Source organism: Psammomys obesus, unplaced genomic scaffold (assembly GCF_907164565.1).
Source record: "Psammomys obesus unplaced genomic scaffold, mPsaObe1.curated_primary_1811, whole genome shotgun sequence".
NCBI lineage: Eukaryota > Metazoa > Chordata > Mammalia > Rodentia > Muridae > Psammomys > Psammomys obesus.
Window position 1 is genome coordinate 4,572,705 of NW_026590405.1, and position 25,208 is coordinate 4,597,912.

At 48.1% G+C, this 25,208-nt stretch overlaps 1 protein-coding gene across 7 annotated transcripts; it reads right to left on the reverse strand.

The window, feature by feature from the left end:
- On the reverse strand, nucleotides 1-25,043 carry Rnf8 (ring finger protein 8). 7 transcript variants are annotated; one of them, XM_055607002.1, is made up of 10 exons: nucleotides 24,790-24,856; nucleotides 22,745-23,144; nucleotides 20,978-21,124; nucleotides 18,499-18,627; nucleotides 12,368-13,111; nucleotides 10,400-10,462; nucleotides 9,250-9,339; nucleotides 6,573-6,680; nucleotides 5,402-5,606; nucleotides 455-3,852 (listed from the first exon to the last, which is right to left on the reverse strand). In XM_055607002.1, the coding sequence occupies exons 4-10, from the start codon at nucleotides 18,565-18,567 to the stop codon at nucleotides 3,641-3,643; spliced, it is 1,491 nt and encodes a 496-aa protein (XP_055462977.1). In that variant the 5' UTR covers nucleotides 18,568-18,627; nucleotides 20,978-21,124; nucleotides 22,745-23,144; nucleotides 24,790-24,856; the 3' UTR covers nucleotides 455-3,640. The 7 variants fall into 7 exon arrangements, with proteins under 7 accessions (XP_055462975.1, XP_055462974.1, XP_055462977.1 ...); XM_055607005.1 differs by lacking the exon at nucleotides 22,745-23,144 and having other exon boundaries at nucleotides 20,978-21,127; nucleotides 24,790-24,841; XM_055607004.1 differs by lacking the exon at nucleotides 22,745-23,144 and having other exon boundaries at nucleotides 24,790-24,836.
- Between the last annotated feature and the right edge of the window lie 165 nt (nucleotides 25,044-25,208).

Genomic DNA, 25,208 nt, shown 5'->3' on the forward strand with positions numbered 1-25,208 from the left:
TGAGCAACTGGCAGGTTTTATGTTTTATTTCCAAAAAAAAAAAAAAATGACATCTTGTTTTCATAAAAAGGAAAACCAGACTCTCAAAATGCAGGCCACCTTCAAGGTAGCCACCGGAGATAGCACACTGTCCAAGGCAAGGTTCAACAGGGGTGCATGAGGTATCCAAAACAATCAACAAATTAAGGAACAACAGAACTCAAGTCATTTAGCACTTAGTGAAACAGCCAGAGCAGGAGCCCCAGTGGAGCTTCAGACGGTGTCAGCAGGGCCAGCACGACTGACGGCCAGTGATACTGGCTTCCTAACTTGGTCTCCGCAGCCATGGCTTCTTAGCCGATGTCCAGAGCAGCCTGAGGGATCCAGAAAGCCCTCCACACCACTCCAAGCTGCCATCCCCTCTAGTCTCTCATATGTCCTTGGAGCATGACCTTCATGACAGTCTCTGCTTTGGAGGAAAGACAAATGAGTAAGTGAAGGAGGAGCCTGTGTTTCGTCCTCTCTCATCCCCCTTCCATCACTGCCATCTTCGCCTGTTCTCCACAACCACCAGAGTAAAGGGAGACCGTAAAGCTGCTCATGTCACTGTCTGAAGCTTGGTCCTGGTGGAAGCTGGGCTGTGGGCTGATGGTATTACCCAAACAGCCTCCATCAGCAAGAGGATCCCACCTGGGCTAGCAAGCAAGTCTTCACCTAGACATGAAAGGCTCAGAGCCACCGACTCTCTAGTACTAGAGCATGCACTGTATTTAAACGTGAGGTGGGCAGGGCGTCCAGGGCATCCCAGGGCCCTCTGCTTAAACACAACATGGTTCTCCCAAACGCAACTGTCTTTGTGGTACAATTGCCAGCACTTGGGAAGACGGTTGTCACCCGGGGAGGCTTTCCTGTGCTTACAAACAGATGGTGGCTTCTGGTGACATGGCAGAGACATCTCACTACAGACCACTAAGTCGGAGAACACCTGTACCTGTGAGCGGAAGGGAGCCTCTGCAATCACAAGGACTACAGACTCGGAAGAAGTGTGAGGGACTTCCTGAGTCACTAGTCACTAGTTCATACAGTCCACTCAGCCCCAGAACTGACCACCACCAAAAGGACAGTCCTGTCTCCAACAGTCCCTGTGACGGCACCGTCACGGCCCTGCATGCACGCACTCCCATGGGTGTGTGTGCATACAGGGAGCACAAATGTCTGCACGTGAGTGTGGAGGCCAGTCAACCTTGGGTGTTCTTCCTCAGCTATGCACCTATAGTTCTTTGAGACGATCTTTCACTATGCCCCGAGGCCCACTGAGGAAGCTCCCAGCCAGCCTCAAGGACATGATTGTTGCCACTACCCCAAAGCAGGGATTTTAAGTGCCAGCAGGTCCAGTCTTTTAAGTGGCTCTGGGAATCAAACTTGGTTCCTCATGCTTGTAAGCACTTTACCATCTCTCCGCCCTTCTTGTCATTTCAATTGTATCCTGAGTTATCGATTAACAATAAAAAGGGAAACAAATTAAACAGATGAAATCTCTTATTTTGATGATGAGAAAAAGAACAAAAGGCAAAGGTCCTTCCACCTCTCCTCTCTTTGTTCCTGGAGGGGACAGGAACCTCTCCAGAAGACCAACAGAGACAACTAACGCAGGCACATGGGGCCTTTCAGAGACTGAGACATCAACTAAGGTGCATGCATGGTCTGGACCCCCGCACACATGTAACCCACAGGCAGCTTGGTCTTCATACGGGGCGCCTGGTGGGTGGAGGGAGTGTTGTTTCTAACATGGACTGGATAGTGCCTGCTTCTGGGTCACTGCCCCCTGGCAGTGCTGTCTTGCCTGGCCTCAGGGGCTGAATATAGGAGCAGTCCTGATATGACCCGATGTGCTGGGGGAGGTGAATCTGGGGGGAGGGTTTCTCTTTTTCTGGGGGGAAAGGAAGAGAGGAAGAAGGAAGGGGGAAGAGTGGCGGGGAGAACTGGGAGGAGAGCAGGGAGGGGGGCACCCTCAGGAGGTAAACTAAAAAAAAAGACAAAGGAAAAAGGGGGGAAGGGTCAAAGGGAAAGCAGTAAAAAACTGAGTTAGCTCAGAAAGAATTTAAAAAAGGGGGGAGCAGTAATGAAGAAAGTAGTATCTATTAATTTTCATCCTGTAATAATTTTGCAAAGCATACATTTTTAAAAATAAAAAGCTTATAACTGGGCTTGGTGGCACTAGGGAGAACGCAATCTGAAGAAGCCAAAGTTGAGAAATACACACACAAACACACACACAATTTTTACCTCCAGATCTTTTGGTTTTGTATACTGTCCCCCTCCCATGCTAGGTAAGGACTCCTACCATCCAGTATGTCTCCTGCTTCTTTCATTTCAGAAACTCCAGGAGAGCTGGGCACAGTGGCCTAAGCCTAAGAGCCCAACACTTGGGAGGTTCAAGGGGAGGACAGCTACGAGTTCGAGGCTGTTAAGACTCTCAAACTCACCCTACAACCACCATGAAACCAGGAGGAAAAAAAAAAAAAGAGTAACTGCTGGGGAAATCCAAGGGTAAACATAGTTGAACATCCCTCCCCTTACCAGCTTCCCATGGGGAATTTCAAATCTTTTCCCTCAGAAGGTGCCTGTGTCACTGTTTCACAGCCATATGAGCCCTGGTGCAAATGCCTGACTTTGAATGTATGTTATCTACCCCAGCTGCAAGGCATGCTTCCTAATACCAACTCTTCTCCTCAGGCTTCAGAGTCTGTCCCAATGATATTTCAAACTTGGAGACACCCAACAGGCAGGGAGGCTGAGGAAGGCACTGTTCTCGGAGAGTTGGGATATCTGCATGGGAAACAACCAAATGCTTGCTAGTTCCCAGCGCCTATGTTTGTTTTTTATTCCTTTTGTTTCCTGCTTTATGTATGTATGGGTGTTTTGTCTACACATATGTATACAGAACATATGCATACCTGGTACCCAAGGCAGCCAAAGGTGTCAGATCCCTTTGGAACTGCAGTTACAGACAGCTGTGAGCCCCCATGTGGGAGCTGGGAATTGAACACAGGTCCTCTGGGAGAGCAGAAGTGCTCTTGATCACTGAACCATCTCTCCAGCCTCAGATCCTAAGATCTTTTTAAAAATTCCCATGCACTAAGGAACAACGCAGCTTTTAAATGTCAGCAGAACATTGAGAAGCTGGCATTTCATTTGGAATTCTCTTTAAGACCCAGCAAAGCTGATGGCTCTGGCGCATCTTTCCCTAGATCAAGTCTTGTCTAGAGAAAATCTCAGAGATGTGTATGCCACAGGGAGCTGCTTCCTTTACAGTCGCTACTGTTCCAGAGAGGCCCAGGGATAGGCCATTTAGCCTCTGCAGAGAAGGGGAGCGGGATTGGCTATGTAGTCCATACAAGTGACTCTAGGTAAGAGGAGACAGGTGATAGGCTCTTCTACAGTCATCAGCTGTGACTGGACTGATGAGAACAGAGGCATGTGCTGGGAAAGTAAACTCTCAGAGGCACCTCACCCCAACATGGACAACACATTCCAGATCAAAGGTCAGACCTGATCCTGAGCCAATCTGGTTCCCAGGCCGACAAAAGCAAGCCTTCTCACCCGCCAGCAGGTCCCTCCTAGTCTTGGTTGTTTGGCAAGTCATGTGCCTTGACCTCTTTTAGAAAACAAGCTTACAGGAAGCCAAAAGGCTTGGCCCAAATATCACTTCCTCTACAGGATCCTCTGTCATCTCCACCTGCCCAGAGCAGCTTGAGCGGTCCTTGCTCTGAAGCTGCACGGAACCCTGCTGTGGAGCTCGGTCTCCTTGCCTTCCTGTCCCTCCAGCAGGCAAGCACCGGATGATGCGTCTGGGCCCATCCTGTAATGTTTCTGGGAATGACAAGGCAGAAATGAAGGGCAATGGGGGTTCTGCCAGAACCAAGGCAAAATCTGTGGAGGCTCTAAACTGGGCACAGAATACTCCAGCATGTACCAGGAGAGCCACACACACTCCCTTCCAAGGTTCCGATCATATCCCGGGACAGTAACTGGCTAAGGCACACTTCCTGCTCAGCACCCAGGCCACCCAGTTGTGACGAGCACTCTCCCTGCCCAGTTTCACACCATGGCTGCATATAAATTAGCAACAGATTCCTGTCCCTACTTGAAATAGTTGGAGAGAAGAAAGCAACCAACAGAACACCCAATTCCTGTTAAGAGAACTTGGCCTTTAAGGCTACCCAGCATCTCTGAACTTAGGAATACAGCTGAGCCACACACACTATGGTCAGGTGACACCATTATGGACTGCAGCTCCTGGTTCATTTCCAGTCCCAAGATGGTAGTGACAACATGGCAGCCAAACCCACTGTGCCTTTTGCAATGGGTCTCTACGCAATAACTGAAACTTCCTGCCCAGTAGCTTCCTTGTTCTGCTCTTGGAGTCGCCTGCTGCAACAGTATCAAGGAGTGGCTCTCTGCAGCCTTAACATCAAGCCCCAAGAATGGCACGGTCACTTAACTCAGTGCTTCCCAACCTGTGCCGCAACCCCAAAAGACCGTCAGAAAACAGATATTTACACTACGATTCCTAACAGTAGCAAAATTAGAGTTATGAGATAGTAACAAAATAATTTTATGGTTGGGCTCACCACAACGTGAGAAACTGTATTAAAGGGTCAGAACATTAGGAAGGTTGAGAACCAGTGACTTAAATGAACAGACTTTCACTACAAAGGGACAGTTCAGGGACACTTGCCACCCACTCCCCAATGTTCTCATCTAAAGCCACGACTAGGAAATGTGTTATTAAACCCACCAAAACCCAAAGACAGAAGGGCTAACTCACAGTTCCTTACACTTAACTGCGTGTATGTGCGTGTATGGGTGCATGTATGGGTGCGTGTGTGCGTGCGTGTGCGTGTGTGAGAAGGGGGAGATAGTCCTGGGGTCTAAACCCTGGGCCTGTGCATCCTAGGCAAGTGCCACTGAGCTGCACCCCGGGCCTGAGCATGGCTCTCACAGAGCTTGTCTATTTGTGTCCCCAGGTATTCTCCAAGTTGCCAATCTCACTCGCACACATCCTATTTATAACTCAGTGGCAGAACCAAGCTGCCTTCGGCAACAGCACCATCTGGTGGTCCATATGGCAAACCATCTGACTGTTTTCTCGTCACAGCTTGCTTTTACTGCCCTCCTCGGAGCAGGGCATACACACTTAAGCTTCCCTCCTCTTGGATGCTCATACAACGGAGGCTAACTCTAATTCAGTCCTTTCCTATGTGGTTAGCTGAACCCCCTCTACACTCTCATTTCTCCTGCCTGTCCTTAACTCAAAAATCATTTACTAAACTATTCCCCAACTTCACCCCTAAAAAGACCTGCCGTGGTTCAGACATGATGACATTTTTGTTAAGGAGTTCTTCTCAGACCCACTCACCTTTTCGCTCCCTAATAAGGATACATCTTCGTTCTCTCACTTCGGAGCTTAGACTGTCCACCATCTTGTTAATGCAATTGTCCAGAACCAGGGAGTGGGTCGTGGACTCAATGTCCTTTCGACAAATGGGACACTCTACTTTCCGTTTCATCCATTCGCTGATACAGAAGGAGCAGAAACTGTGGGCGCAATTCAGGGTGACAGCCTACAATGCAGAAAGGAACATAAAAATACACTCTTACTTTCTCAAAACAGAGTAGAAGCAAATCTCCAAGGTCAAAAAGACAGTTTTCCAGTCACATCTCACAAAGGTGCTCTAGGTACCATCTATCTCTACTGTCTTCCTCTGCTGGCTTCCACGGTTCTGAGCAGAGAATCATCTGACTACGAAGCATGCAGAAAACAGGGACCCGTAGCCAGAGTGAGTGCACTGGCAAAGACACTGACCTCCAAGTGCCCTCACAAGGCTGACACACCCACCTCCCTAGGGAGCACCTAAACAGGAATCTCTCTTCTGACATGCATTTTCCTTTCCAAAGGTACTTGAAATCCCTGCCATGTGACTGCATGAGTTTAACACTTTTAGTATAAAATGAACTGCTTCAATGATAGGAATTAATGAAAACTAAAAGAGCTGGTGCAATACTATGACTAACAAATGGCAGCCTAGCAGGCAGTGCTTTAAAAAAAAAAAAAAAAATTTTTTTTTTTTTTTTGAGACAGGGTTTCTCTGTGTAGTCTTGACTGTCCTAGAACTCTATCTGTAGAGAAAGCTGGCCTTGAAATCACAGACATCTCTTGCCTGTGCCTCCCTAGTGCTGGGATTAAAGGCGTGCATTACCACCCGGCTGAGGACCCCCAAAGCCCTGAAATCTATTCACTCTGGCCACTGAATACCCAGTGACCACACTGCCAATGGCATCCACTGCCTGCTTCAAAGGCCACACCACAAGCCCACCCTGAGCGCCATGCCCAGCCACAGTAGAGAAAGGACACAGGTGAGAATTCCAATGCTATGTGGCCCTGAAAGGCTTTCACTGCAGTTGAAATGGTAGCCGTACTATGCGAACATGAAGAAGGAAATGCAGTGAAGACTGCATGAGGTGGGGAGGGTGCTGCCTCCAGAGTCTGTGAGGCAGGCGCAGCGCGGGGCGGGGATGCCCATGCTCACCTCGATGAAGTACTCCGAGCAGATGATGCACTGGAGCTCGTTCTCCAGCACATCATTCATGTGGTTGAGAACCTCCTCCTTCTGCGCTTGGACTTTGTCCTTTTCTTCCTGCAAAGACACAACTCCACCTGTCACCTGGGTACACCAGGCAGAATGCTGGACAGGACCAGAGCAAGGTTAGCTGAGGGGAGCAGGATCCAGTATAACGTCCTGCAGCACAACTAGCAGAGAATCAAACTCTCCCCGGGGGTGGCCCTTTCCCAAGAGCTGCCACCTAACACAGAGCGCTAATCCGTCTGCTGACAGCTAACCTGCAGTGTGACAGCATTAGGGGTGAAGCCCTTAGGTTGCTGGGAGGATGGGCAGGACAGGATGAGTTGTCGCCTACAACAAAGGCTGCAGGAGAGGTGAAAAGTACCATCTGTGAATTAAATCATCTACCAGCACCTTTCAGGACTTCCCAGCCTGCAAAACTTTGAAAAATAAATTTCCATTGTTTATTAGCTACCCAGTTTACGGTATTTTAACTACAGCAGCCTGGATGAACTAAAACCCCACTTTCTCGTTATTTGCACTATGTAGTTTTTGTTCCTTTCCCCGAAAACAGCCAAGGTAGAGGCTGAAGGGGCAGGGCGGGAACAGCAAGCTGCAACCTGAGTAATAAAAACTTTCCCCCCAACTAAAAATTCACAGGACAAGATATACAGTTGTTAGCAGCTGTCTGATGACAAGGATAATACCTATTTTCCTCAGAGGCACTAAACTCTCCGATGCCTGCCACCTCCTGCGTCTGTTCCTATGCTTTCCAAAAGCATGTGGACTTATTTTTAGGAAGGATCCTAGCCATGCTCCTTTGAAGTTATTTATGTCGTCATCCTCCACACAGGAAGCAACAGCAGCACAAGACAGGGAGGAAAACATACTCAAAATATATCTAAGTAGTTGATTCATTTTGTCTTCTTTTTAGATCTATTTTTATTTTATGTATGTGGGTGTTTTGTCTATACACAAGACTGTGCACCACGTATGTACGCTGGTAGAGGGGTTGCATCCCCAGCCCCCAAAACTGGAGGACCCCCAAATCCCTGAAATCTATTCACTCTGGCCACTGAATACCCAGTGACCACACTGCCAATGGCATCCACTACCTGCTTCAAAGGCCACACCACAAGCCCACCCTGAGCACCATGCCCAGCCACAGTAGAGAAAGCACTAGTGTCACAGATGACTAAACCACCAAATGGGGTGCCGGGACTTGGACCCGAGTCCTCTGAAAAAACAAGTGTTCTTAAACGTCAGCCAACTGTGAAAAATTTTAAGTTCCTGGGTTTTAAAATATGTTGAAAAGCAAAGTGATGGCAACTTAGAGTTGGAAACAGGAGGATTAAGAGCTTAAAGTACAGGGGAACCGGAGCTACACATAGGGAAACCTTGTCTCAACACCTCCCTCCCCAGAAAAAAAGTTTAAAGTAGAGGTGGAGCTGGGCTGGAGAGGTGTGGTTAACAGCACTGGTTGCTCTTCCAGAGGGCCCAAGTTCGATTCTTAGAACCCACAAGGAAGCTTACAACTGTCTGTCATGCTAGCTACAGGGTATTCAACATCATCTTCTGGCCTCTTCAGCACACACAGGCAAAATACATGCATATGGAAAATAAAATTAAAACAAACATTGAGAGAAAATGAGCTCAAGGTCATTTTTGGCTACATAGTAAGTTTGTTTGAGGCCAGCCTGGACTATGAGATCCTGCTTCAGAAAGAGAGAGAGACGGGGAAAAAAGCTGGAGCTAGGCGGGGGTGGTGTGTGACAGCAATCCTAGCATCTGCTAGGTAGCGGCAGATGACTGGCCAGCTATGGCCACACAATAAAACCCTGGCCCAGAAGACAACGCAGTGTACTTAGAGGTTGTAGCTCTGTGACAGGGAGCTCGCCCAGAATGCCTAAAGCCCTGGTCCATACCCTGCACCACCATCCTAAAAAAGGCACTGATTTAAATACAGGACCGGGACCTCAGATCTGCTGGGAAGAACATCTCCTTGCTCTCAACTCCAGCTCCGAGCCTGGGATAGGGCGAGATGTAGTCTGACACAGTCACGAGGTTAGAAACTGACCCACGGGCCCGAAGGTGCACATAGATTAAAACATCACGATTCCTCATGAATATGCACTTTATGACTATACAAGCTTAAAGAAAAACTTGCTGACAATATTTGAAAATTGGGGCATTTCATTTAAAGATCTGGATTTCTGCCTACTGTGAAAAAAATTGGATCTGACCAGACTGAACTTGCATTTCTGGGTGGCTACTGACTGAGGAGAGAAGAGCTGCCTTCTGAGGAGTTAGGAAGCAGCACGGCCCTCACGCTCCTCTGGTACCCTACGCTCAGGCCTCTTCGCTCACTTTTTACTGCTCTGGCCTTGGGAGGCATTTGTGTGTGCAACTTGTAATTTAAGAGTTCATGGGGAGACCCCCCAAAAGAGAATCCCCACAGACAGAAGTCAGAACTCCTTCCCAGCGTTTAGCTTTTCCACAAGGAAGGAAATAGGTGCTGTCTCACAGGTGAGTATCTACAGGACAGATGACTTGGCAGATCATCTCCCTGAGGTAACAAGTAGCCATCTTTATTCACCACAGCAACCATGCACTAACTACTAAGTCTCTATCCTCTGTCCAGTACCTTGGTCTGCTCCAATTCTTTGTTCTTGGCTTGAATGATTTTCTCAAAGTCCTTCTTGCTTCGACTTAGTTCTTCCATTAGAGCCCGATGCTGCAGGAACGGCAGGAAAGCCATCAGGATGGCTGCGTAACAACCCTCTTGTTAGTCACAGCCCTCTACTTCCTCCTGCTGGTCAGTGACTTTGTTTTAGGGACCACAGATGACAATTTCAGAAACAGCCTTCCTTCATTCAGGATGGAGGATTCACAGCACAGGGGGAAGAAGTGGCCCAGCAAGTAAAGGCATTTGTGGTGCAAGCCTGATGACCTGAGTTTGATTCCTGGAATCCACAGGAGGAAGGAACCAACCCCAAAAACTCCTTCACACACACTGCAGCACATGAGATCCACGCTCACAATTAAAAAAATAAAAAATTTAAAAAAAAAAAATCTCTTTTCATTATTTATTTATTTATTTATTTTTGAGATAGTGTTTCTCTGTAGCCTTGGCTGTCCTGGACTTGCTTTGTAGACCAGGCTGGCCTGGAACTCACAGAGATCCACCTGCCTCTGCCTCCAGAGTGCTGGGATTAAAGGTGTGTGCCACTGCATTAAGCTGAAGCAAGCTTTAAAGCTATAAAAAGCCCATAAAAGACAGCCAGGTAAAAGCAGCCCTGGTTCAACAATGTGAATTACAGGTAGTCTTTTATGTGACCTGATGCTGAAAGCTGCACTATTTTGCAAAACGGATGGTTTTGCTTTGGACTGTTCATTCTCAAACTGACCTAAAATACTTGACCAGATATTTGAATGCCACAGTGTGGGGATGGTGAGGTACAAAGGCTTAACTAACATCTCCCCTCTGCTGCCCTTGCTATTCTGGAAGTAGAGTCCCTATTCCAGAGAGAGTTCTGAACTTCTACAGGCTGTTCCAGCATCACCAGGGCGGCTTCTGCTTGATGAAGACGTCAGTCTCCAGCTGAGAGCTGGTGTGCATCTGTGAGGCTCCACATCTCCAGCCTGATGGTGTGAGCATCTAGCACCTGGTCTTTCTGCAGACTGGAGATAACACAGCAGTGGGCTAAAAGGCAGAGGCAGCTAGTGGCCACGTGATGCCTGGCTGCTCCCCACTCACAACTACCACAGCCTCTGGAAGCGGGAGATTAAGTTACCTCCTGCAGAGCCTGGACCAGCTGTTGCTTCAGGTCCTCTTCTCCTTGCTCTTTCTCCAAACCCTGAAAAGCCAAAACAAAATGGAAGGTTTCCCTGCAGTCAAGGGGGAAAGAGAACAAAATCCTGCAACAAGCAGTTATGACAAGGAACATGGGGCAGAGAGCAAGGCACAGAATCCCTCGTTTTACTTCAAATTGTTATCAGCTAAGGATTTGAGCAGTGTTACTTCTTAGCTACTGCAAACCTCAGGACTGTCAGCTTCAAGCCACTAGCTGAGTGGCTCTGAAAAACAGCAGGGTGACAAGCTAAGCTTCTTTTATTAGCAACACCATGATACTAAAGTAGATGAAACCTAAGAACTGGACCACAAACACCTAAACTCAAATACAACCCCCATACTGGCACCCACAGCACTTCCATGCTTTGTCCTTCACAGCAACCACCCCTGGAAGCCACTCTCCGCCCTGCCCAGGCTTCTGCTGCCCTCCTCCACAGCTGAGCCCTCACTCGCCTGTGGCCAGCTTCTTCCACACAGCCTGTGTTCTTACTGCCTCAGGAGTTGCCTGTAGGGTAGGGGATTTCAACTCGTTCATAATTTAATGCACCACCCTGAAAATCATTCTTCCAATGTGCTAACGGGGAGCATATCTTGTCTCAACAAGGTAAATTACTTAATGATTAAAAAAAAAATTAAGCACTTTAATACCAAACAGAATTCCAACTGCAATGTCAGGCAACATGGGTACTCCAAACATAGAGCATGAGCAGGGCCTTAACGAGGCTGAGGGCAGAGGGAGACAGACACAGCTAACACAAAGAACTGGTATCTTTTCAAGGCATGACGGATGACCGGAAGATATCCAAGCCAGTCTTGTCTGTCTTTAACCCTCTGCCCCAGAGAAAGACTTTGCAGCTGTATCTTTAGCACAGAGTAGCCATGACTATGAATCACAGACACCACCTCATTTCTGAACACACCATCCTTTAAAGAGAACCATGCTGACTGAAGCTGTGATACACTAAATTCCCATGCTCTGCTAACTTAAGCAGTCAGGGCTGGGCAAAGGAAGCAGAAGCTATGCATACCACGATGCATGGCCCGAGGCGCCCATGTAATCCACGGCTAATCCTAACAGCTCAAGGAGATAGCACAGATTAGAATGAAAGGTATGAAATAAGCCACTACTGGCTGTTCTTTGCCCAGAGAGACCTAAAGAAGATAAAAATACCTTTGAACTTCAGCTGTGACTGGTCCTTTTTGGTTTTAAGACAACAATAGGGAATTGTTGACATTCGCCATTACCTGAACAACTGGGGTGGGAATGACACAGTTCCTACCACATGGGAACTGACATTTTAAGCAGGAACAGGATCAGCTCCAGCCTGAAGCTTTAGGCAAGAGCTTGTCATCTAAGAAAATGATTTGAGGATGAGGACACACTTGGTCCAACCTCCACGCCACTCATATTTCTTTTCCCTTCTAGTAAAGGAAGGTGGCTTATCATCCAGCCCGTTGGGTGCCTTTCCATGGCATTCTGGTTGATGAAGACAGGAAGAAAACCATTTTCTGCACCACCACCACCACCCCTGCCCAGGTTAGCCAGAGCAGCTCGCACAGCCCAGAGCTGCCCACAGAGCCCACAGCTGCCATGTACAAGGACGGAGCAACTAGCTGACCTGCACCTGCCCTGGGCTGTGACGTGGTTTTGACGTGGCTTTGTGGCATCCTAATTTTCATCCAACTTCTCCCTGAATTTACCTGGGTCTGAAACATCTCACTTTTCACAGATCAGCTGTGTCCAGGCAGTTCTGAGTCCCTTACTCATCTTGGCTCCCTAACTGGCCCCTGATCTCATCAGTATGCTGAAAACTCCATCTTAGTTTTCTGCTCATGTTCTGTCTCCTATGCTCAGCATTCAGTCCCTGCCCACCTGAGGCCACCCACCTCTGCTACTACTCTGTGGTACCTGGAGGTGATGCTCCTCTTCCTGGAAAGTCTTCTCCAGCTGCTCTAGTTTTGCCTGCTGCTGAGCCTGCTCTGCGTACAGCTGAGACTGTATATCTTTCAGTTCCTTCTCCATCCTCACGATTTTCTTTGAGCTCCCCTTTCGGGTCTGCCTCTTCACATTCAGAACAGCTATCTGCTTTTCATGCATCTGTGTTTTCAGCTTCAGAATCCTAGACATGGTCACCTTAAACAGTTCTAAGCTGCTCTGGGATGCTGAAAGGCTGGAGGCCTTCTGCTTCTTAGGATAAAGTTCGATGGCCTTCGGAAGATTCGGAAGAGTAGAGCAAGCGTGAGGCTCCGTGGTCTTTTCACTTGCCTCAAGAGAAGTCAACTTAGGGCACAAATATTCCAAGGGCTGACTGGCTGCTTCACCTTTTCCCTGTAACTGCACTGGCTTACAAGAGACTTTAGTTATTGCTTTGCATTTGAGATCTGAGGGACCTTCAGCTTCAAGACTCTCTGATCCATCCAAACTGAATTTCCTCTTAGTTCTCAAGCCTTTATTTTTTCCCACTGTCTGGTCATTCTTGGGGGCCAGGCAGAGAGACAGACTCTTCCAGTCTTCTTCAACAACTTCGTATTCATACTCCGCATTCTCCTTATTTTCCAGGGGCACTCCAAGCTGAATATGGTCTCCCTTATGGATGCAATAAACCTGTAATGGTGCCAGGCGCTCTCTGTTCAGCCAAACACCATTCAGACTCTGGGGAAAAAGAAAGAAAAACAAAATAAGCTCATGATTTTCCTCCTCTTAATGGAATTTCTCTCTTGCTGCTGCAAAACCTTCCGCCTTTTCAGAAGGAAAACCCTTGAGAACAAGTAGAAGCGAAAGGTTCATAAACCACCATCCTTGGAAGGAGCATTGTGCACACAGTGCTTTGGCTTTCTACCTATATTTCACATTCATACCTCCACAGAGAACTGCCTGTCTAACAGGCAAGAATCACCTTACCCAAAACACACACAACACACTAAAGAACACTGAAGCTCAATCACTCCTATTGACCTAAACTTCAGGCAATAATTCAAGAACGGAGAAAATGCTATTATAGAAGGAAGCATCCCCTCACGGTGAACCACAAGGCAGGCTCAGCCAGGAGTCACCCACGTTCCGCATGTGGCCCCATAACACACTGAGCAAGCAAAGCACTTTCCAGTGTACAAAACTAAAAAGACAGTAGCAATACTTTGTAGTAGGTGGGACCTGACCCAAGTAATACCAGCAGCCATGTGCACATATTAACAGTGTAGCAAACGGAGATGGAACTCTGGACATGAGCTCACAGGCAAATACAACACCTTGGGGGTACTGGCTGCATGCCTTCAGCAGCTTCACTACCCTGTGCCTCAGCTTTGTCTACAAAATGAGGAAGTATCTATCCCACACTGAAAAATACACTACACGACACTCAAGTACCATAAATCTTTGCTTCCTAACTTCTTGTTTTAATGAAATTCCACTGTTAAGAACATGGATAGGGAGGGGGTTGAGCTCTGAGGCAGAAGCACACGATGACCTGGCTCAATCCCCAATACTGGGACTTTAATGTACCTAGAACAGTGCCTGGCACAACTGACAGGTCACTTCGCTTCTGTGCTCAACATCTTATGGTGTAGTGTCTGAACAGGAATGGCCCTCATAGGCTCATGTGTTTGAACACTTGGCCTGTGGAAGTGGCACCATTAGCAGGTGTGGCCTTGTTGGAGGAAGTACATCACTGTGGGGGCGGGCTTTGGAGTCTCCTAAGCTCAAGCTCACCCAGTCAGTGTTACAGTCTCCTGCTGCTGTCTGCAGATCAAGATGGACTAAACCCCTGAAACTGTAAGCCTGCCCCAATTAAGTGTTTCCCTTTATAGGTGTTGCCATGGTCATGGTGTCTCTTCACAGCAATAGAAGCCTGAGTAAAATACCAGGTAAATATACCAAAGACAAAATAAGATATAAGAATTTTAGCACCTATTTGTAGGGGAAAAAATGCAAGGACACAAGTATGGGATCCTGTGGCATAGCCTATGGCACAGCAATGGCTACCATGTGGAGGTGGGTTAGCTAAATGGAGAGGACAAGTCCTACAACAGGCTTTAGAGTTAACAAGATTCTGGCAGTTAAGTTTTACAAACTTAACTTTGGGGATCAGCTGGAGAATGAACTCACTGCTGAACTGAGATTAAGAACTGCATTTACACTATAGTTTTTAGTTTAGCAATCTGTTAAACTGTCTCTCCTTCCCTTGTAAGTGGACTGGTATCCTGACATGACAGCTTCACCTAGTTTTAAACATCATGTAAATCCCCCTCTTTTCTGCTGTTGGGTGTGTGCACGAGGCCGAAGAGCAGCACCAGGTATTTTCCTCAGGGGCTCTCCACCTTACTCGATGTCTGAGTACACCTGGTACCCATGGAGGTCAGAAGACAGAATCAGACCCCCTAGGAACAGAGCGGTGGACAGTTGTTAGACACCTTGTACATGCTTGGAATTGAACCTGGATCCTCTGCAAGATAAGTATTCTGAACCACCAAGTCATCTCTCCAGCACCACTCTGCCTTATTATTTATTTTGTCTTTTGTTTTTTGTTTGAGACAGGGTTACTCTGTGCAGCCCTGGCTGTCGTGGACTTCACTCTGTAGCCCAGGTGTGTACCTCTACCGCCTGGCTTCGTTTAATTTTTTGAGACAGGGTCTCATTTTGTCGCTCTGGCTGGCCTGGAACTTGCTTTGTAGACCAGGCCTGAAATTCACAAACACCTGCCTGCTTCTGCCTCCCCAGTGCTACAATTAGTATGCACCACCACATCTAGCTACCTCATTTTATATACGATTTTATTTTTTTAAATTATGTGGGGGCGGGCTGGAGAGATGGCTCAGAGGTTAAGAGCACACTGGCTGTTCTTCCTAAGGTCCTGAGTTCAGTTCCCAGCAACCATCTACAATAAGATCTGGTGCCCTCTTCTGGTCTGCAGGCACACATTAGGGAGAACATTGTATACATAATAAATAAATAAACCTTAAAAAAATTATGTGTGTGCACATGTGCCCACAGAGGTCAGAAGATCTCTAGAGGTGGAGTTACAGGTGGCTGTGTGGCACCTGAGGTGGGTGTTGGGAACTGAAGTAAGGCCTTCTGAGCTCATGAGCAGGGTCTCTCACTGCTTAGCGCTCAGCAACCAGGATAGACTGACTGGACAGTGAGCTCCAGGAACTTTTCTACCCAGCTCCCCAGCTCCAGAATTACAAAATCAAAAAGCTTCCCACCTCCCCTCAGTTTTTCAAGACAGGGTTTCTATGTGCAAAAGCCCTGGTTGTCCTGGAACTCACTTTGTAGACCAAGCTAGCTTCAAACTCACAGAGAGCTGCCTGCCCCTGCCTCCTGAGTGCTGGGATTGAAGACACGCACCACCACACCCAGCTTCCATGGAGATTAAGTCAGATTCTCATGCCTTGCCTGGCAATCCTGCTAGCTGTTCTTTGAGACAGTCTGGCTATCTAGACCAGGTTAGCATGGAAGCCACCGAGTTCTGGAACTACAGGCATATATTAACATGTTAGCAACTTGCTGTGGAGCCTTTTCCCTCAATATAATGATCCTAAGACTTATCCATGTTCAGCACAGTAGCATTCATTGTAGAGATAATAATTTATACTTTCTGCTGTAAGCAGGCATTACAAATGTTTCCTAGAGACAAAAAGTTTGCCATGAGCTATCTATCTATCCATCCATCATCTATGTTCAACTGAAAAAGTTATGTATTTTCAAACTAGTGTGTCAATTTACACTCCCAGACAGGACCAAGCAGTGTCTTTTATTCTAGCCACTTTACAAGGTGCTGGTATTCTCTTGTGGTTTTGATTTGAACTTCCTTGAGCACTGAGTTTAAACAACTTCTTATGAATACTGAGTAGGAATTTGGTACGCTCTTTTGTGATGTACCTATTTCTTAGTTCACCTTAGAAACTGAGCTCTATCTGCGTTTTTGAATATCTGGAGCACAAGTACACACGTGAGCACACTTTATCAGTTAATTGCATAGCAAACACTTCCACTCTAACTTGTCTTTTTCTTAATGTTGTCTTCTGAAGAACAGAAATCCTTAATTTTATTATACCACCATCAAATGTTTTTAATCCTCCCCCCACCCCCATTTAAGACGGTCTCACAGCTCTGTTCTGAGGATTCTCCTGTTTCTGCCTCCCATCTTGCTGTGGGAACACAGAGGTTATAGATAATGTGAGAGAGTCTTCATGGCTTTACATGGCTTCTGAGGAGCCAAAGGTCTTCAAGCTTTACCTACTGAGCCATGTCCTCGGCCTATCATCAGAATTCTTAAAAAGTAAGCCATGGCTGGAAATGGCTCCGTGGTTAGGAGCACTGGCTGCTCTGGCAGAGGACCTAGGTTCAGATCCCAGCACCTACATGGTTGGTGTTGACAACCATCTGTACCTCCAATTCCAGGGACTGTTTCCCTCTTCTGGCTTCCATGGGCATGCATGCATGTAGCACACAGACATACATGCAGATACACATAAAATAAAACAAAAACTAAGTATGTCAGATAAAGGCTAAAACAGCAACTGGAAGCCAGGGCCGCTCTGGTTATTGCACAGCTGAAGACAGAACTAGCCAAGGAGCGAGACTTAGCCACATAACAACACTCACAGGCTTGAGATGACAGACTCTATTGAACAAAGGTAGAAATCACCATGTAGAATGAGTTTGAGGCGAGCCTGGTCTACATGACAGGGGCCCTGAGTTAAAGCAAGTCTCCTTCCATGGTCCACCTCCATTATAGCCCTGGGCGCTTGGGCTGCTGCACTTTAGGTGCTCCCCAGTTCCTGGGCTCTGTAAATTTCCCGCTAGACCAGTGACTTCAAATTTTACTTAAAGGGAACTAAGAGATGGCTCAGCAGCCCAGAGGGCTTGCTCCTTTCCCAGAGCACAAGTCCCAGCATCCACATGGAGCATCTCACAGTTGCCTGTAACTCCAGCTCTGGAGACTCCAACCTCTCTTCCAGCCGCAAGCACCTGCACACAAATGTGCACGTAACACACACGTAAATAATACAGTAATAAAGAAATCTTGTACAACCTAACTTCCTGCAGCACACAGAACTGCTGCACCTTGGAAAGAGAACGGTGGGTGCGGCTGCACTTTTGAACATTTCACCTGAACAACCGCCGGGTGTTAAGAAAGGAAATTTTAGCCAGGCAGTGGTGGAGCTCTGTAGCACTCACTTTTAGAACTCTGCTTTACCTGGGGTGTTTGGGCCTCAACCCCACTTCCCACCTCCCAACCCTATGTGGGAGAGAGGTCAGTGGGGAGAGAAGGCCTTTTACTTTTCCCGGCTGGTTAGGGCCACTGGGTTCTTTTAGGGCTCTGTACCAATCTCTGTCAATGGCAGACGCAGCCAGCGGTCTTTATGCTGCTGCACTCTTGTTTCTCTCCGTGTCTGCTCTAAGCCACCACACCGTCTGTCTGTGGACTCTTCAAACTGCCACAGGCCAACACCACATGCCACAAACTCTCTTTTTTGCTCTTATACTCTCAGAGTCGACCACACCCCTCTCTGTGCTGCACGTGAAAGGCTGTTACCAATGGTAAAAGCCACACCCTGCACAGGACAATTAACAGGTGTGGACAAACTATTGCCCAATTAAAATCCCACACTTGGGATTAACACAAATGCACATTTACATAACTGTGTTTACAAAGAAACCAAAACTCCCATTCCAGCTCACATCCTTAATCCCAGCACTGAGGAGGAAGAGGCAGGAAGATGGCTGACTTCAAAGCCAGTCGAGGCTATACAAAGAAACCATGTTTCTAAAAACCAAAAATAAAGAAAATATGTAACAAGGCTGGCAAGAGGGCAGTGGTTAAAAGTGTCACATGTATACTGCTCAGCAGCCAGCACCCACACAGAACCCCACACAACCACCTCAACTCCAATTCCAGAGGGATCTGGCAACGCTAGCTTCTGCGGGCACCTGCATTCAATCACATAACTCCCCACACACACGTTAAAAGAATAATACAAATTTTAAGAATGCATAAAACCCAATAGAACTCATCAAGCTTGTGTGAACTCTTGTACCTTGTTGTCCATAATTGTCCACTGTCCCTCAGGATTCTGCTTCAAAACACAGTGGTTTCGAGAAATCATCAGAGGGCATATCTTTGATATCAGTTGGTATGTGACACCAAATCCCCGTCCTATAGTCACCTGGAAGAGAGGCCATGTAAGAGGCACAATCAGTCATTATGCTCTAAACGGAGCTTTTTACGATCTTACCAACCAGAAGCGTACAGGGTCCTGTCTTAGGAAACCAAACACCTGTGGAACCTCAACTGTTCATCTGCTGCCTTCCTCCTCCGCAGTTGCCACACTAAGCATCACACAGAAAAAGGCAAGAAGTTGTGATAAGAAGAGAACAGTTAAACATTAAGCATGAGGGGGGCAGCACGGACCGACACACATAGCCAGGCAATGGTGCTGCACATTTTCAGTCCCAGCACTTGGAAGGCAGAGGCAGAGGCAGAGGCAGTGGATCTAAGTTCAAGGATAGCCTGGTCTACAGGGCTACACAGGGAAACCCTGACTTACAAACAAACCACCAAACAACAACAAACAAACAACAGTTAGCCAGGGAGGTCAGGAGAGACAGCTCAGTAGTTAAGAGAACTGGGTTTCTTCCAGAAGGCCAGCTTTGTTTTCCCAAAGCCACACGATGGCTCATAACCATCAGAAGTCCAGTTGCAGGCAATCTGACGCCCTCTTTTGGTACAATATTATCTCTTCTACCCATACCCCCAAGCCAGGCACCAGACATACATGCAGCCAAAACAATCATCCACATAAAACAGTAATTAAAAATTAAAAAAAGCTAACACAAACTCTCAGGTAGCACAACCCTGAAAGTAAGATGGGGGCTTCTCCCCACACATCCCCATCAGCTCACCGGGGGCACTGCCTTTATACAGATGACAGGTCTGGAGTTTTAAATGGCCAATGAAGCATCTTTTTCTCTGTAAATTCCTCCAGCTGGCCCTGGTTTTGCCTAGGTACATCAGGGAATCTGCAATCCCCTTTGACCCATGGCTGTGAAGTATCTCCCAAGTCACCATTCCTGTCCTGAATCCCAGGATTCTACCTTAACTCCCAGGGCCTGAGTTTGCGTTTGTCATCTCAACAAGCCTGAGAGGATCCTGGTTTATCGTTACAGGTTTATCGTTGTTAGGTTAAGGAAAACAAATTTAAATTCTTCTACAACATCAAGATGTATCGCCTTCCCCGTGGTCAGCATGGTTACTGGCGTATGTGCAGCACTGGCTGTCACGGCTCCAGCACACTGCCAAGGCATCCTTGCGCTGAAGATGACTCTCTCTCTCTCTCTCTCTATATATATATATACATATTATTATTTTTTTTTTTTCGGTTGAGACAGTGCTTCTCTCTGTAGCCTTGAGTGTCCTGGACTCACTTTGTAGACCACTTTGTGGCCTGGAACTCAGGAAGATCCTCCTGCCTCTGTCTCCCTTAGTGCTGAGATTAACGGCATGCACCACCATGCCCGGCTGTATCTCCTTGTTTTTGGAGACAGGGTTTTTCTGCATAGCCTTGGCTGTCTTGGACTTACTTTGTAGATCAGGCTGGTATGAAAGGTGTGTGCTACCACGCCCAGCTATGACTACATTTCTTGATTCTTCCCTCCCCAAGGTTACTATGCTGTGTCTTTTTCTATAGTTGACAAAATGTGGGCTCTCTGTCAGTTTCCATCTTGTTAGTTCAGCCTGTCATGCTGTCCTTAGACTTTCATAAACTCTTTAATCTGTCATCAGCTAGACATAACTTTCCTTCTAGCTTTAGCCTCCTATAAAACTGATATGGCAGCTGATGTTGTATCTTCAGTCAAGATATACAAAAGACAAATTAAACACAATGGGGACTGGAGAGATGCTCAGTGGCTAAAAGCTCACAACTCCAAGTCCGATTCAATGTCCTCTTCCCGCAGGCACCTGTACACAGGGGTGTGCACTCTGCAGAGTCCAGTAAATCCTCTACCAACTAAATTCCTTGAGTCCTAGGTCCGAGGTCACCCACAAGAAAAGGCAGAAACAAAGCTCAGACTCCATCTATCACACTTCCTGGTACACCTGTCTAATCATAACCACGTGAGGGAAGGAAATGCTGTTCTTCTGAGACACGGGTCTTAGTCTCTTGATTATTTTCTGTGCGTGATGGTTTGACTGACTTAGCATGAAATATCCAAGGTTATGGTTTTCTTTTTTCCTGTTTGTTTGAGGCAGGGCCTCACTAGGGTCACCTTCATTGGCCTGGAGCTCACCATGTAGACCAGGCTGCCCTGGATGGTGCTGGGATTAAAGGCGTGCACAGTCTGTGGTTTTCTAAAGCCTGCCCTTCTTTCTTTCCTCCTCTGGAAACGTTCAGAAGCATATCGTCACAATCCTTAAAGACTACCATGTTGCTCTAGCCCAGCTTATTAATTGCTTATAAACTTTAGTAATGGACACAACCACTGAGTTAAATGCTCAGTCTAGAACACAGAAGCCACCTTTGATTTGTGTGTCCTTCATCCCCACATGGAAACTGTGAATAATTCTAGTAGCTGCAGTCATTTCTGCTCTAGGTCTCTTCACTCATCTTAGGTCACACTTCCTAGCTCGGTGCTTTCAGCTCCTCTCAGTCATTCTTCCCATAGCTGCTGAAGAGATAATACAAAACATTACATCAGATCACCTCTCTTCTCCAACACTCGCCATGACCTAAAGCGATCCACCACGCTCTAGCCTACCTGAGGGCCTTTTCACCGTGTACTCTCTGCCTAAAACATTCTTTCCTTGGACTTCTGCTGGTAAACATCTTTCTAGTCTCACCTCCTCAGGTGCCTACACTAATTCACTTCCCTAAAACTGGCCACCCACATTTCTTCATGTCAGCACATACTTACCACAGCCCTACCGTACCTTACTCAGCCCTCCACCTACCTCACTCCTCCTAGAGTATGAGTTTCACTGGCCACTGCATTTCTGACATGCTGCACAGCAGACACCTGGGAACACAGTGGCCTTGCCAGAACCATGTATGGGGAGACACACTTGTAATCCTAGTGCTTAGGACATGGAGACAGCGGAGGGGGAGGCGCGTGCCTGTAGGACAGCCCAGGTTCTAGAAGGTAGTATTTTCAGTCTTGTTTTCTATCAGAAGTTGGAAATTGGGAGCCAGCCACCAAGATGGCTCAGTGGGTGAAGGGACTTGCTACCAAGCCCGAGCTCCCGGTCTTGGCCCACCTGCAGGAGAGAGTGGCCTCCCTCAGGTTACCCTTACCTCTGCACACACACCACAGCATGTGTGTGCGCAACCACACTCACACGTTTGCACACACTGTTTTTTCAAATGGAGGAGGCCCGGGTGTGAGAACCAGCATGATGAGGAGGATTTGGAATTTAGGGATTATCTACTGTCCATATTCACAACAACTTCCATCTTTGGTAGCTGTTTTAGAGGAAGTACCCCACATTCCATTTGACACTTGAGGGGAAACAGTACTGAAAGGGAGAAGAGCATCTCGTTCTGAAACTGTCCCTGACTTAGAATTCAGAGAAAGAAAACTTCCTTTGTCACCCTCCCCTTCACTGTCCAGTCCTAGAATTCACACTGGTTCTATTTCAGGACCAGCGACGACCTAAGAACTCCCCACGGGAACTGCTCCACTTACAATCCTTTAGCAAGCTGACACTGATCTAGAGATCCGCTTGTTCTCATCCATCTTTACCAGCCCTGTCCTCCTCAGGAAGTTCTGTTTTTGAAATAACTAATAAACATCGTAGGACCATTCCTTCCCCTCTCCAACCCACTTAGGGCAGGGTCATGGAAGCCAAACACAAGAGAAGAAAACAAGCAAGCAAAAGGTAGCTTTTCTCTGCACTAAATCTCCACTCGTTTGTGCTTGCACCAAACTCTCTAGCTTGGGTTAGCAAGTTTAAAGACACCCACACACACATAGTTTACTAAAGGATTCCCTTTGATGCGATATGAGGACCCAATCAGGTTTTAACATTTTATCTGCAGGGCTGGAGAGATGGCTCAGCAGTTAAGAGCAATGTCTGTTCTTCCAGAGGTCCTGGGTTCAATTCCTGGCAACCACACGGTGGCTCACAACCATCTATACTGGGATTGTTGTCTTCTTCTGGCCTGCAGGTGTACCTGCAGATAGAGCACTCATATACATAAAATAAATACATGAATCTTAAAAAAAAAGGTTTTTCTCTGCCAACACTGGAGCTTTGAGGGGAACTAGAAAAGCAGGGAACTAACCTACCTTAGCTTTATGATTAGATGACACCAGCACAGCTCCCAAAACCTTAGACAAACAATTCTAACACCTGTACTATTATCCAAAACCACTGCAGTCAGACCTCATGCTGGCTTGGATTCAAACCCTGCCAACAAGCTGACTGTGCAGTCACCAGGCAGGTCAATCCTCACACTGTCTTCGGCATTCTCTTGGTTTCCAGGGGTCTCTCCCCACATGAATATGGTTCCACACAACTGTGCAGAACATGTTGAGGAGGGCTTTACAGCCCTGTTGCCCTTGCCACTCCAGGGCTGGCAAGCTGGCCAGAATAACAGATTCCACAGAACTGAGTAAGTCAACACTTGATTAAGTTTTCCTACAGGGTTGTGAGAGACGAGTGAATGTTCAGGGATCAGATTAAGTCCTGCAGATGAAAAAAACAAAAACAAAAACAAAAAAACCTTAGCAGGGCATGGTGGCGCATGCCTTTAATTCCAGTGCTCAAGGAGCCAGAGGCAGGTGGATCGCTGTGATTTCCTGGCCAGTCAGATCAACAAATCGAGCCCAGGACATTCAAGACTACACAAAGAAACCCTGTCTCAAAAAACCAAACCAAACCAAACCAACCAACCAACCAACCAAACTCTCATGTAAAAAATAACCCTCTTATGCCTATTAATTTAAAGCTGGACTTGCTCTAGAATATTGCCAGATAAGCCACACTTTGGCATGTTCTTGTTCCCAGGATCCTTCATTGTGCAAATTTTCTTCTGATTCAAGCCACAAACTCCTTTGTTCACTCCCCAATTGAGACCATACTGCTTATCAGAAAATCTAACCGTATCAATTCAATGATTTTAACTCACATGATACCTTTGTTGGGATTACTACTGTTGCAGTGAGACACCAAAAAGCAAGCTGGGGAGAAAAGGGTTTATTCAGCTTACACTTCCTTGTCACAGTGCATCGTCAAAGGAAGGCAGGACAGGAACTCCAATCGGCAGGAACCAGGCAGAGGCCAGGGAGTGCCGCTTACAGGCCTTTCTGATAGAACCCAGGACCACCGACCCAGGGCTAACAGCAGCCACAACGGTCATCAACCACTAATTAAGAAAATGCCTTACAGCTGGAGGCAGACTCTCAATTACGATTCCGTCCTCTCAGCTACCTCTAGTTTGTGTGCCAGGGGCTGACGTAAGACCAGCCTGCATACATGACCATTCAGTATTGCACAGACTTTCCAAAACGCAAAGGGCTCTGCGCTACAAGCTCATCCCCGATCTCAGTTCCCCTTCCAGAGCAGGCTGCCAGGATCCGCTCCCCAACCCCTACTCACAACCGTGCCTCCCCTTTCCTCTGTTTTTGTGGGGGTTTTTGTTTGTTTGTTTGTTTTTGTCCTTAATTTTGCACTCGTGGAGCTGAAGACACAGCTCACCTGGCAGAGTGCGTGCCTTCCAGGTATGAGGCCATGGGTCCGATCCCCAGCACCAGCCCGCAAGCCTGCGTTATCAAACACCGTGAACGGTTTCTGTTGAGAATGCTGACCGACTCTGACCCTCTTCTGGGATGCAACCGTAGCCCACCCCCACGCGCCAATTCTCCTCGGGGATTGAAGACTTTACTGTTTACATTAAAGTTCGAGGATTGTAGGCAAGCTACCCTTAAACGCGCCATCAAAATCAACTCCGGGCGCCCTCCGCGGCCATCCGGGCGTCCATCTTCAGGCTCGCGGAGCGGGTTCGCCATTCTTGGGGTCGGCAGGGGACGCCTCCGCCTCAGTTTCCCCGTCTGAGCTGGGTCACCGCAAGGCTCTGCGAGACCTAACGAGGACCGTGCCTACTCTCCGGCCCATCGTGTCCGTTAGGGCGGCTCGGGCCTCGCTCCCGCGCAGAAGCCTCCCAGCCCGGGCCTCAGGCCGCGGCCTCGCCTGGCCTCGCGGCCCGGTCCCGCCAGGCCCTGAGACGGCCGGCCCCCGCCGCCGCCTCGGCGCCTCCCCCGTAGGCCCGGGCGGCCTGGCGCCGCTCCCCAGCCTCCCCGCCTCCGCAGCCCGCCAGGCCGCCCGCCCTCACCTCGCGGCCGGCCTCCAGCTGCAGCCACTCGCCGTCCATCCCCAGGCGCCGCAAGCACCACGTCCGGCCGGCCGCGAGCTGCCCCGAGACCAAGGGGTCGGGCTCGCCCATGGCCCGCTCGGCACCGGGACGGCGCTCAGCAGCCGGCGAAACTCCGGCCCGGGCTCCTGCCGCCTCCGGGCCGCCTCTCCCCGACCATACCTGAGGACCAGGCAGAAGCAATCGCCCGGGAACCGGCGACGCGCCGGGGCGGAGCGCAGCGCGCGTGCGCGGCCGGAAGGGCGCAGGTGCGGACCCGGAGGGCGAGCGCAACGCCCGCCGCCGGCCCAGGCCCACCGTGGAAAGCGCCGGGCCGGCCAGGGCCACCGACTGAGGTTTGAATCCAAAAGAAGACTTAAAAAGTAAAGTCGCTGGCGACA